Source organism: Pocillopora damicornis, chromosome 11 (genome assembly GCF_964200805.1).
Source record: "Pocillopora damicornis chromosome 11, jaPocDami1.2, whole genome shotgun sequence".
Classification (NCBI taxonomy): domain Eukaryota; kingdom Metazoa; phylum Cnidaria; class Anthozoa; order Scleractinia; family Pocilloporidae; genus Pocillopora; species Pocillopora damicornis.
The window spans coordinates 703758-716032 of record NC_142680.1 but is presented as its reverse complement, the minus strand read 5'-3'; the positions used below and the strand labels follow the sequence as shown (position 1 = coordinate 716032).

At 38.5% G+C, this 12275-nt stretch overlaps 1 protein-coding gene across 3 annotated transcripts in view; it reads right to left on the bottom strand.

The window, feature by feature from the left end:
* Positions 1-320: 320 nt before the first annotated feature.
* The window catches only part of LOC113669469 (tyrosine-protein kinase transmembrane receptor Ror), a 29472-nt gene continuing 17517 nt past the window's right edge, over positions 321-12275 (bottom strand). For all 3 annotated transcript variants that reach the window (XM_089188145.1, XM_089188144.1, XM_089188146.1), the window contains exons 4-13: positions 8566-8966; positions 7101-7412; positions 6615-6650; positions 6120-6150; positions 5623-5796; positions 5049-5293; positions 4627-4671; positions 3963-4172; positions 3423-3697; positions 321-3075 (exon numbers count right to left, since the gene is read on the bottom strand). In XM_089188145.1, coding sequence (XP_089044271.1) covers positions 2206-3075; positions 3423-3697; positions 3963-4172; positions 4627-4671; positions 5049-5293; positions 5623-5796; positions 6120-6150; positions 6615-6650; positions 7101-7412; positions 8566-8966 — 2599 coding nt within the window. In that variant the 3' untranslated portion in view covers positions 321-2205. The remainder of the gene's footprint in view (positions 3076-3422; positions 3698-3962; positions 4173-4626; positions 4672-5048; positions 5294-5622; positions 5797-6119; positions 6151-6614; positions 6651-7100; positions 7413-8565; positions 8967-12275) is intronic.

Here is a 12275-nt window from a genome sequence, read left to right as displayed (position 1 = left end):
CGAACTGGTCTGCACGCGAGAGCATGCCAGAAGTAAATAATATCGGGATAAAAAGGGGGGAGGGGTACGGTGGGCTAGTACATGCACACAGGCTGTGAAAAGTGTCAGGGAGGAAAGGGTGATTTACAGATCCAGGAGGAGGGTCCAGTGGAAGGCGCTAATTAACCCATCTTTGGAAACTTGAATTGGTGATTGCAATTACTTCTGATTGCTTCCTTTGAGATTTTCACCTCTCTACTTTTATGCACGAATGTGTGCGAGCAAGCGCAGATTTAACTCGTGTCCCAATTTTCCTCATTCCAAGTTTTGAAAAAACTGCCTGTGTTTTAATTGCTTTATTTATAATATGTATGAAAACAGATATACATCCTGCCCTGCATGCGCACCGTTCTACAAATGTAGAGGTTTCATGAACTCTATAAACCCTGTGACCAGCATCTTATTTCCCCTTACTGTAGAAAGGCTGAATCATTCATTAAGATGATTGAGAATAAAGGAACTGATCATCAACCTGAGAAGATTTGTTTGTAATACTCATTCTCCTTACCAGTACAAAAAGAATTGTATGGAGAATATCGATACTGATATATAGAGAATATGAGACTGATGTCAGGGTATAAAAGGTTGAAGAATTAGCAAGAACGTCGACAGTTATTTCATTCTTCGTCAAAATTTTTACTCAGCTGGTTTCTCTTTTCGTGGCGTGACTCTCTGTACCAGCCAAAGAGCCACTCGTCCAAGTCACGCGAGAACCATTACACCACCCGTACAGCCATCATAACTGTTCTGTTCATATATGATCACACCAATTGTCTCATGGCGATCATTGGAAAAATGCTCAGTATGAACTAGCATATTTAGAGGCTAAAATTAATTTTGCTTTTAGAAATGCGCTCTTATTTTTCATTTCCACACGCTAGACTATCAGCAAGAAACGGATGGAAATTCTGAACGCGTAAAACAAGAAACGCCTAACAGCCACCAGTTACTGAAAATTCTGAAAAAGTAAACTTTTCTTGGAATTAAATACAACAAAATATGATACAGTAATAGTAATACTTCAAAAATGTCGGTAACCTTTTAAAGTACTTAATTGATCTTACATTAGTGTTCATAAATCACGGATTCGCTATACATTTATCCTGATTCGTTGATCTAAGACTTTAACATGCTTTATAATCACAGAGCTTATAAGCGATCAAGCTACAAAATCAAATAATTTATAGGCCAAATGAGTCATAAATCGAATTATATTATCATCCGTTAGGTCGGTACTAATAATACCATTAGTCATAGAAAAAAAAAAACATTTTCGTAACACCTTGGTTCTGCTTGTCATTTTTCAGTTATTGACGCATAGTGTAAGAAATGTAGTTTTTCATTGTCCGTAGTAACAGATAAAACCGATTTAAAAAAAAGGAGAAAACAACAACGACAGCGATTTTTGAAAATTCATTCATTGTTGAAGTAAACTCTTTTGTGGAAAAAGATGTCTCGAGAGATTCATGTTACTCATTTGACGTATAAAAGATCAGAACTCACACACTACACATCTAATGTCATAACGGTTATGTTCCTCTTAATTATGTACACTCGGTCTCCAGCTCAAAACGTTTCCAAATAAGGTGAATTTTGTCTACTTTGGTACTTTTAAGTTAAAATAAAATGCCCCCTCAGCCAAGGGTGGACATAAGTTTATAATAGCATAAATAATATACCTTGGAAAATAAGCGCGAATAAAGGCTTTTTCCCCTGAGATGAAGTTATTCACAAACTTAGGATGGCTGTTGGGTTGTCACGCAATCCGTCTAGGAAAGTGAGGATTGCGTGACAACCGAAATAACGGTAACTGCAAATAAGACTTATAATATTTTCAATGATCCTAAATGAATTCCATGTAAACTAAACGTTTGAAGTCAATAATCCCCTCCTTACTGAAGGATATATAATTACGCTGCAAAGCAAATTGCTCTACTTTCATCAGTTAAAGTAACTGTTGGGTACATTTGCGTCTTTTGTAGTCAGTGATTCAACTTACTCACTGCAGAAAAAGGAAATCATCACATAACTTCACCCTTTTTTTTTGAGCCAGTACTCCAGGGTCTCCATGCCGACATTCTACCAGCGATTTGTTGGACGGCAGATGGCTCGTTTTTGACCAACCTGTCTTCGCTGTAATATGGGAAATAATGCGCGTTCCTGGGACTAACGGCTTTCTGCAATCGAATCACCAGCCCACTCTCGGAGACGGGAACAAATCTCGGAAAAGGGGGATCTATCTGATGGGTTTTCGTCCCAACACTCCCGCATCAGCCCGAACATTCGGGCAGGGCAGTGGTCTGGGCAAGAGAGTAATTCCAGATTCCGTATTCGCTCAATAGCCTCTTGATTAGTAAAACCGGTGAACGGCTGGCATCCGAAGGTATATACTTCCCACAATAAAACCCCGTAAGACCAAACGTCCGTCATATGATTAAACTTCAACGTGTTGAGCGCTTCCGGTGCCATCCACCGTACCGGAAGTAAAGCGCTACTGTGCACCCAAGAGTAATCCGAGGGGTACTTGTGGCTGCCGATTCCAAGGTTTGAGATTTTTATTATGTTGTCTGCGGTGACGTAACAGTTCCTGGCAGCAAGATCTCGGTGAACGAAATGATTCTCGACGAGGAAGTCCATACCAGACGCGATTTGCAACGAAAAGTCCAGTAACAGATCGTACTCAGAGATATCAGATGGTATCAACCCCGATAACTTGGATGCGTTGTCCACTAAGAATCGATACAGATCCATGTCACCAAAATACTCGAACATCATGAAGTGTGGATCTTCGTCTTTAGACAATCCAAACATACAGAGAATGTTTATGTCCTGAAGATTGGCCAGGATGTTCGTGTCCTTCTTAAAGTTCTCTATGGCAGCTTCTGGTACGTCGGCTTTGAGCCGCTTGATGGCAATTTCTACACCGGTGTCGTCCGTGTCATCTGTTATCAGCAATCCCCTGCACACCTTGACAAACATACCCTCACCCAGACCCTCAAGAAAATTCACCTTGCCATTGTGTAACTTTTGATCTTGCTAAAATAGAAAATCAAAAAATGGTTCCCATTATTTAGAACGAAAATTTCAAACATTGATACCACATTTAGCGAAAAAGTTGTTGTCATTCTACATAAGAAAGGTATTTGTTTGGGTTTGCACAAGTTTCAACCCCTCAGCCCCCAAAAAGTATGAGCATAAAACCTCCCCTAAAAATTTCGAAACACTCTTAGTGAAACAGGTGAGGAAAAATTCTAAACAGATCTTAGAATGATTGGGATCTCTACCAATGACAAAGAGCACAAAGAATACGAAAAACGCGAAAACAACACGAAATATGATCAGAAACGCGGAGAACTTTCAAAACGTGGAAATTGTTGACTAACCTGATGGAAGACACATGACTTGATCTCACTGATGCTTTGCTTCAGATCAAAATTCTGCTGCTGCAATGTACTCTGGGTACTCTTAGAGATGGAGCCAGAGGAGGCATGGTCACTATCTGCAAGTGCAGTCTTACGCTGCTGTATTTTTAGGTACACAATGATTGTAAGGAATGCCACAATCAAAACGGCCATAATGGCGGAAATGACGTAATTGGTGCGAGCGACCGAGCCAGCCCCTCTATGGCCATGTTTAGGGGCTGTCTCCACAGCAGCGTCTAAATAGAACAGGATCATAATCAGAGACGCGCAAAAATCGAGCAACTTCGTACCTATCTGAGTCCTAACTCTGCAACAGTCAAATGATAACAAGTTAGGGACAATGTTGGGTTAAGGGAGGGGAAGGTGTGCAGTTGCTCTGATACTGACATCGATCCTGCAGTTATAATCAACTTCACGTCACTTTCGTACCGCCTGCTGGCAACTCAAAACTTGTCCAGAGTGACACTGTAAAGTGAGGGCAAAAGGGAGGTAATAACTTACTCAACGAAGAGCACTTTTTGATGTCACAATATTCCACATCGTATTCCGGTCCAACATGACACCATGGTTGTGCTTCAAGTCCTCCAGGGTTGCGGCAGTAGTTATGACTTGAGGGATCCAAAGGATGCCACACGCGGCAGGGGCGCCCGGACTTCGTGACGTTCCTTGAGCCTGAGTACGTTTCACCAGTACCATTGTAGCAAGCATCGTCTGAAATATTAACAGTCACTTCCTTTTACATCTTAACATCAGTATGCATATTCTCCATACTGTTCTCTATATATTTCCTTAGGACCTTACAAGGAGAATTTATTTAACAATCAAGAGCTCTTTTAGTTAGTGATCATTTCCTTTATTCTCATAACCTCAATATTGGATTCAGGGGTGACATTGTAAGGAGAAACTGGATGTTGGTCACCCTTAAGGATAAATATGATATAAAAAGCGAAAGCAGATGGACTGTGGAGAAAAGCTTTACCAACCATGTACCATCAAGAAACGTTATCAATTGTAAACTTTCTTATAAGATCGTGATCGCTTCTACAGAAAGTGTACGTGACAGAGAGAGATGTGTTGTGGTAAGATAGAGATTGAATCTGCGCTCAGAGAAACAAAACGCACAGATTGAGCGGTGCACTGGTTGTCAATGCAACGTATTACGAACCTTGAATAAAGGGAGGAGGACTGGTTGGTGAATTATGAACCAAACCTGAGTGAAACAAAAAGGAAAAAACGCGTCAAAGTTATGAGGCAATAATTGAAGACAGAAGTAGAACGAAATGTGGGATTACTACTTTTGCATTTAGTGTTAATATTTCAAACTAAAAAGCGCCTCCAAAGTAAACAAATGTTGTCCTTAGCTAGTTTTCCTCTCAACATTTCTAATGGATGGAAATAACACAACTTGATGCCAAACTATTTGTATGAACGTAGCGGAGCTCACGCTTTTCATCTGATGATGTTTATGCCCGGCTGTTTGCGATAATGCTTTTAGATTACCGTTAAGCGTTAAACGAGAGGAATCGAAAGATTTTTGCGGTTCCGAGCAGTCCCGAAACAATACATGGAGAATCGCGCTGCACTAACCTGGAATATTAAGCGAAGTGCAATAGGAATAATCTTTGTCATCACGCGTTGGAAGAGCGGAACAGTTTGGAAGCAGAACTCTGAGCTGAGAAATACTCATCGCGAACTGAAGTTCCGATAAACAGATGTCCTTAAACAAAGCAAAGCAGTCTTCGCGGCACAACCGATGTTTGAAGTTCTGAGTTAACGTATCGCAAGTTGGGAAGCCGTGAAAACATAACGCAGGAATGCCATATTCACTGCACCTGTTAAAATAAGAAGAATATGTTGGCTCTTTGATCCTTAAGAATGACAAGCATCTAATTTCTTTTTACGATATCACCCCTACATCACACTGTAAGGTCAGGAGAATAAAGGCAATGATCACCAACTGAAGAAGCTCCTGATTGTTAAAAAAATTCTCCTGTCAGCACCTTAGGAAATGTAAAGAGAAAGGTGTAGAGAATATGCATACTGATATTGGGGTGTAAAAGGTTAAGACGTCTTTGGAGGCCTTAAAATAGTTTGAGAAAAAAATTCTAAAAAAGGCTCTTGTTCAGGACGACTTTTCTTGCACTAAATTTTTTCTGCATACCTATCAGACATCTGCTTAGTTGTTTGTATAAATCCCAGAGCTCTTGACAACTGATCTTCAACGCGTTGCTGATAACCTGATGGATATTCAACCCAGATACTTTGATTACCAATAAACTGTGCACAGGCCTTGCCGCGGTATTTCTCACACATGCCCGGGAATGGAGGAAGCGACCTAAAACACAAGCAACACTGAGTCAATCTTTTTACGACTTTCCGTTGACTTTAAGTAACAATAGTCTGCCATGAACAATTGAGCCTGTGGTTTTCTTCTTAGATGTTGCTTAACAACATGATGTATAGTTAAGGAAGATCACACGACGATTGAAAAAAGGTTCCAAGTTCTAACTGGATAAAACAATGGACATTTCTTTCCTTAATTTTTTTTCCGCATAAGTTTTGTCACTTCCTTCTCTTGTCCGAATTTCAGTATTTTCAATTCTCTACTTTTTCTCCGTTGTTGTTTTTATTGGCTACAGTTGCTGTTGCATCACTTACTTGGGTGTTGTTGTGTCTGGATCATTGCCTTCTGTTGTTAGAGATAACAGAAAGAGAAGCAAAAATATGTTAACTCTTTGAACTACGCTGTGATTTCCAGATAAACATGAAAAAAAAGAAAAAACGTCAAAGAGAGAGAGAGAGAGAGAGAGAAAGAGAGTGAAAGAGAGAGAACATGCGCATAAAAATTGCCTTTGCACTCTGGGCGATGTCCTTATTACAAGCGATTATTTGTACTATTTCATGTGTAGTAGAAGCGTTTTTTTATTCTTAAACTTTTTGAAATACTTTTTAAAACATGGCCTAGCATTCGCTATTTCTATGAGAAAATACTCTCTTTGTTTGAAAATAGAGATATTTATGATATTTTTTTCCCTCATTCACATTAATCTTTTGATTTTTCGTGAAATCTTAAGGAATAAACAAGGCTTGAAATAAAAGCCCACAAAAACAGTTATCTGTAGCGCTTCTGATATCAGGTTATATAGTTATTACCTTCATACTGGGAGGTCGAATGCTTATTCTCTTTAACTGGGAAAGTAAGAGGAGAAAACAAATTTGACAACCATGCTAATGTATCTATCATAGATACAAGAATTTTATGTTTCAGTATCTAAGATAACAAGCTTAATTTCTTTTAAAAGTAGCATTTCTAGTAAACTAAAAAATTATTTAAGAGCAGCGCTTATTGTTCGTCGAGTTAGCAATTGTTCTGATTCGAATTCCTTCTGAGGGGTGGAAAGAACCAAGTGATTTCCCCATAAGTGTTTGCCTAACTCGCTACAATTTCTGTCGCATCAAGCTGACAAGTTCACGGTCAAAGGATTTGAACTAAATTTGATTTGACAGAGACAATCAATTCTCAGCGCACAACGTAAGAGATTTGTTAGATCGAATTACCGACCATTTTCTGGTAACGTACATGAGGTCAGTATCAGTCTCTCATAGGAACATAACTACGAGGAAAAAAAATATATTTACCTGGAAGAGGAGGAGTGTTTAGCTGTCCGTTAATTTTCAACCACGCCCGCGCAGTGACTATTCCTCCGGGGCCTTTGGCCCGACATTCAAATATCCCAGCATCCTTCATTTCTGCTCGCCGAATCTTAAGCTTTGATCCCCAGCGGTAACTGGTCACCTTGTAAGATGGAAACATCCGATTGACAGGCCGTTCGTCTTTGAACCACGTGATGTTGACCTGTATTTTCTTACTGTTCAAACGGCATTTAAAGATGACAGGCTTGTTTTGGAACATAGTGATGTTGTGATCCAGGCGCACTTTGAACTTAGGAACTGCAACAGAGTAAGCAATGTCGTTGTTAAATCTGGCTGAGATGAAAAAACCTTTTTAAGTAAATCCTTTTGTCTACTACAAACACAAAAGCAGATCGAATTAACCAGGAATTTACGAAACTCTGACGTGTAACTGTTCCAATGCAAGAACAAAGGCTAAAAGGGAAGGGACTGGGAACCATCTTTTGAGGTAAACCCTTTAACCCTTAAGAGTGACTCGCATCTTAATTCTCCCTACGGTACCACCCCTGAGTCACACATTAGGATCACGAGAATAAAGGAAATGATCACCAATTAAAGAAGCTCTTTATCGTTTAACAAATTCTCCTTGTCAGCAACTTAGGAAACGTGTAGAGAACAGTATGGAGAATATGCATACTGATGTTAGGGTGTAAAGAGTTAAGAAAGAATATCAATTCAGAATAGCAAAACAAATTGACAAGCCTTCAAATGACAATACGACAGAAGTGTTGTTCCCCGCCCGCCCAAAAAAAAAAAACCATGAAGCTGCTGAGTCTGTACAGGGTCGCTCTCACACAAAATTCTGAGCTGGCAACCCTTGGAAACTAACAAGAAGGAATTCTAAAAACTACAGCTTATCTTCACCATACTCTACAGATTGGTTCCAACTTCCCAGAATACTGATTAAAACAGAGCGTGTAACCATTCACCAAGTGACTACTGCTTATCGTGCTGTGTAAAGTCTTGGTAACGTAAACGTCTACGAAATACTCTCAAACAGTAGAACGGTAATTTCAGGTGGAACACTTAACCTTTAAACTCCCATGAGTGACCAAGATGAATTTCTCCTTACAATGTAAATGCAATATCAAGCAGACAAGTGATGAGAATGAAGTAAAATATCAATAAGGGGATTATAAGTTGATCCAATACCAAATTCTCCAAACTATCATCACAAGAACTGTACGGCAGATAGTAAGGAGAATTACTACTGAGATCTTGGGAATTGAAGTCTTAAATGAGTAGCGCTCTAGGTTTCCAAACTTGTGAAGAGATCTTTAAATTGTAGCAGCTACCTTGGAGGATTTAAAATAGTAATTAAATACGTGGTGAGGTCGCAGATGAACCCATAGAGTTTAACGATCCGCACGACAGATCCGGTGTAGAGGTGTAGTTTGGCTCTGTTACTTACCCTGAGGTACTACTCTTATACAACTCTTGTACTCAGGCTGTCCCTTAGCTGGCATACTGTCACAATCCGGCAAGAGCCTGGAAACTAGAGGAAATCTTAAGGCGTTCTTGAAATCTCTCTTGCAAATGTCATTCTTCAAAACGAGGCAATCATCTTGACAAAACTTTCTGGGTTTAGCTGCAGACTGGGTCAGATCACATGGCGGAAAGCCATAATTACACAGAACCGGAAGAACATAATCTCGACATCTTTCAGACACATATTGAAACAGCAATCCATAGTTGTTTTCTATAATTTCCTGTTGATGAGATTGGGGACGCTTCTTTGAAACGTAAATCTTCTGACCTTTGAGATACGGCTCACAAACGTCGCCACCTGAGTAAAGCTCACACACGGCAGGCCTGAGGACGAGAAACAGCAAATTTACAAACCAACAATATTACCACATGTGACCAAAAAGAAAATGTCAACTACGAATTATTGTTTGATGAAACAAGAAGATATACTATGTTTCGATATATTTGACACGGCAGTTCTCGGTTCTTTATGTTAAACAAACTTCCAAACCAAACATTGTAAATTCTACAGAGCCACGCACTTAGATTGACAAAAAGTTCATTTTATTCAATTCTTTCACTTATCTTAGTAGCGTGATGAAGTCTTACTACAGTTAGTGGTGTTGTTTTTATTGTTATTGTAGTTGCTGTTGTTGTTGTTTACTCTACTTTTTTCTGTGGTTTCAACATTAGGAATATTAACAAAATATCAAGAATAAAACATATTTTTTCGGTTCTGGAAACGGCGGAAGGAGCAGAAATATCTGTAGTATGAGATGGGATGGAAAATCGAAAGACTGCGCTCCGTCAAATAAGATAATTCAATTAACAAGATAAAGCTTTGCGGCGCGACAAATAAACCTTCGACTGTACAGATTTGTCTTACACCAAATTCAAAACTGCGAACTATTTTGTTGGTAGATAAAACATAGCATATTACAAAGCTGTTCCGCCTTTATTCACAGTCTCAGAACTCTCTAAACACAAAGAAAAGTGTTCACTTCAATTCTAACACTGTGGTCTACCTAACACTCGTAAAACACTAGAAATGAAAATTGAGAAGTGTTCTTATCTCTCCGACAGGAATCGCTGTATACTAAACGGTTAAGTGTGGTCAGAGAGAGATAACGACCCTCCGTGTGGTGTACAACGGAAAGAAACGTGATATTCAGTCATCTTAAACACAATGCCATGCTTCATGAGATTCCAACAAAGTGGCCCGGCTATTTGACATACGAAAGTACTAACGGATGCTTATCCCGACAATATGACAGATTAGCTTTAACTTAAAACAGACTTGAGTAAGAAAATCCGCTTTTTCCCAAGACAAGGCTTTCGCATTATAAAAGGTAATTACACACGTTAGATTTTATTTCGATAACTGAGATAGAACGTTGTTTTTCAATTGTTCCAGAGCAGGTCATCAAACGTTAATCGTTTTAAAGTCATCGTTAGTCAACGCAATTTAAAATGAAAAGAAAAATAAACAAACTGGTTATTTTTACGACAAGGGAGAGTGTGTTTAAAAATAATTTAAAAGTTTAGGAAAAAATGCCTTTGCAGGCTACTAAGAAGAACTCTGCCAAACTTAATGTGATGAATACAGAGATTTCTGTGGTTGTTGGCTCGGATGAAGTTATCTTTACAAACTTAAGAAAGAAGCAAACAAAAACAAAACGAAAAACAAAGCGCAAATCCTCATATTGAGCTGTCCAATTGAAGCTTTCAATATTCCGTTGCTGAAGCAAAATCCACATTATTTAAGAAATTCAATTCTTGTTTGCGGTGAATTCGGAAGTTGGTAAGGAAGTTTGGCGATGAATTTGAATAACCGCAAAAACAAGGCGGGTTTTAAAAAAAAAGTTTAAAAAGAATAGGCAAACAGTTTGTTTTTCTAAATTCTTAAGCTCCCGATTTTAAGTCCGTCAGACATTTGTCGAGTCTGCATTTCTGTTTATTGTTTCCTTCGAAAATGTCGACATTGATCAAATCATTTTGCGACAAAAGCGCGCGTTCGCCTAGCAAAGTTTACTAACAGAATTAAAAGGACTTTTTAAACAATTAATTCAAGCATAAACGCGCCGCTTATTTCAATAAGGAAATACGTTTAAGAATTGTAACGAGTTATCTAACCTCTTCAAAAGGATTTGATAATGATTTGATAAGTTCCGATTCGTGGTTGCGCACTCTTGCAATTAAACCCCAGAAAACACGCCGGTGAATTGCGCCATAACCCTTTACACCTAAGCATCAGCATCCATATTCTCCATACCCTTTCCTATATGTTTCTTTTAGTACTGAAGGAGAATATGTTTTACAATCAAAGCTTTCTAAGTTTGCGATCATTTCCTTTATTCTCATAATCTTCCTGAATGATTCAGCAGTATCACTGTAAGGTGAAATAGGATGCTGGTCATTTTAAGGGTTAAATGGGATAACCTTAGTTCACACGTGACTTGCCTTGGGCATGTTATTGGGATCAGCAATGTCAAAAGCCTTCCTTAATTTAATTCCAGCAAAAGTAACCTTATCACGAAAGTGCACTGCTGCAGAAATAATACGGACTTAATTAGAACCTTAATAGCATAACCCGAAACTAGGTTTCTCATAGCTGACATTTGAAGGTCATTAATTAAAATCCATGACCTGAAAAGCTTTGCGATACGCTTGTATTTTAATCAAGTTAACTACTTACACAAATCAAAAACAGACAAATTGTCAGGATTTTTCCTTTTGGCAAAGAATAGCTCGAATTTTTGTTGAAGAAATTCTGTTCATAGTGATAAGTGCCAGAAAACCTCTACATAATGAGCAGATAACAGTCAAAGATTGGAACGAAACAATGATTTTATTTCGCTGTCGTTTTCTCTTTCAAATATTTGTTAAAAGAATCGAAGATTGAATCGTTAATGTACACATTCCACTCTATGTGAGTCAAAAAACAAACCTGGCGGTTTTACAGATTTTTTAAGACGAAACTGTAGCCTAAAATCCTGACTTAAAATGACTTTAAGTAAGAAGTCACTTCACCAGCTTCCAGCCAAGACTACCTGCATGTTCTCAGTTGACGGAATATAACTTTCTACATCAATTCTCTCACGGAAAGGGAACATATTAGTTTTACAACTACAGCACGAATTTTAGGGTAAAAGGATTTCCCATATAAAATTGCTACAATCTGATCTATGATTATATTCGAAAACAAACAAAAATTCGTTTCTGACAACAACGTGACCCTACTACCTTTGTGCTTGTAAAGTTTTTTAAAGAAATTTTTATTTCGTTCTTGGAAACTACACGCTTGATAACTACTAGGGTTAGTGATTCCTATCGCTGAGAAAAAGAATTTTAACTTCTCAGAAAAAACTCAAAGATCTTCGCCGCCGTCTAAAACTTATCTTCATCTCAATTTGCGACAACTAAATTGATCTTGCGACAGTTTGTCTAGCTGTAAATGAAGTCCAGTCCCCACTGCAGAATAACAGTGAGTTGTTATCAGCTGAAATCTAAGAAAACATGAGCTCTCCCGTAGGAACCCCTTTCCTTTCCAAATTTAGTTTGTTGTAACAGTTACAACCAAACAACAGCATTTCAACGATAATCAAATTACTAACCTTTCTACCGAAATTCTCCTGTTAAAAGAAACAGAATGTA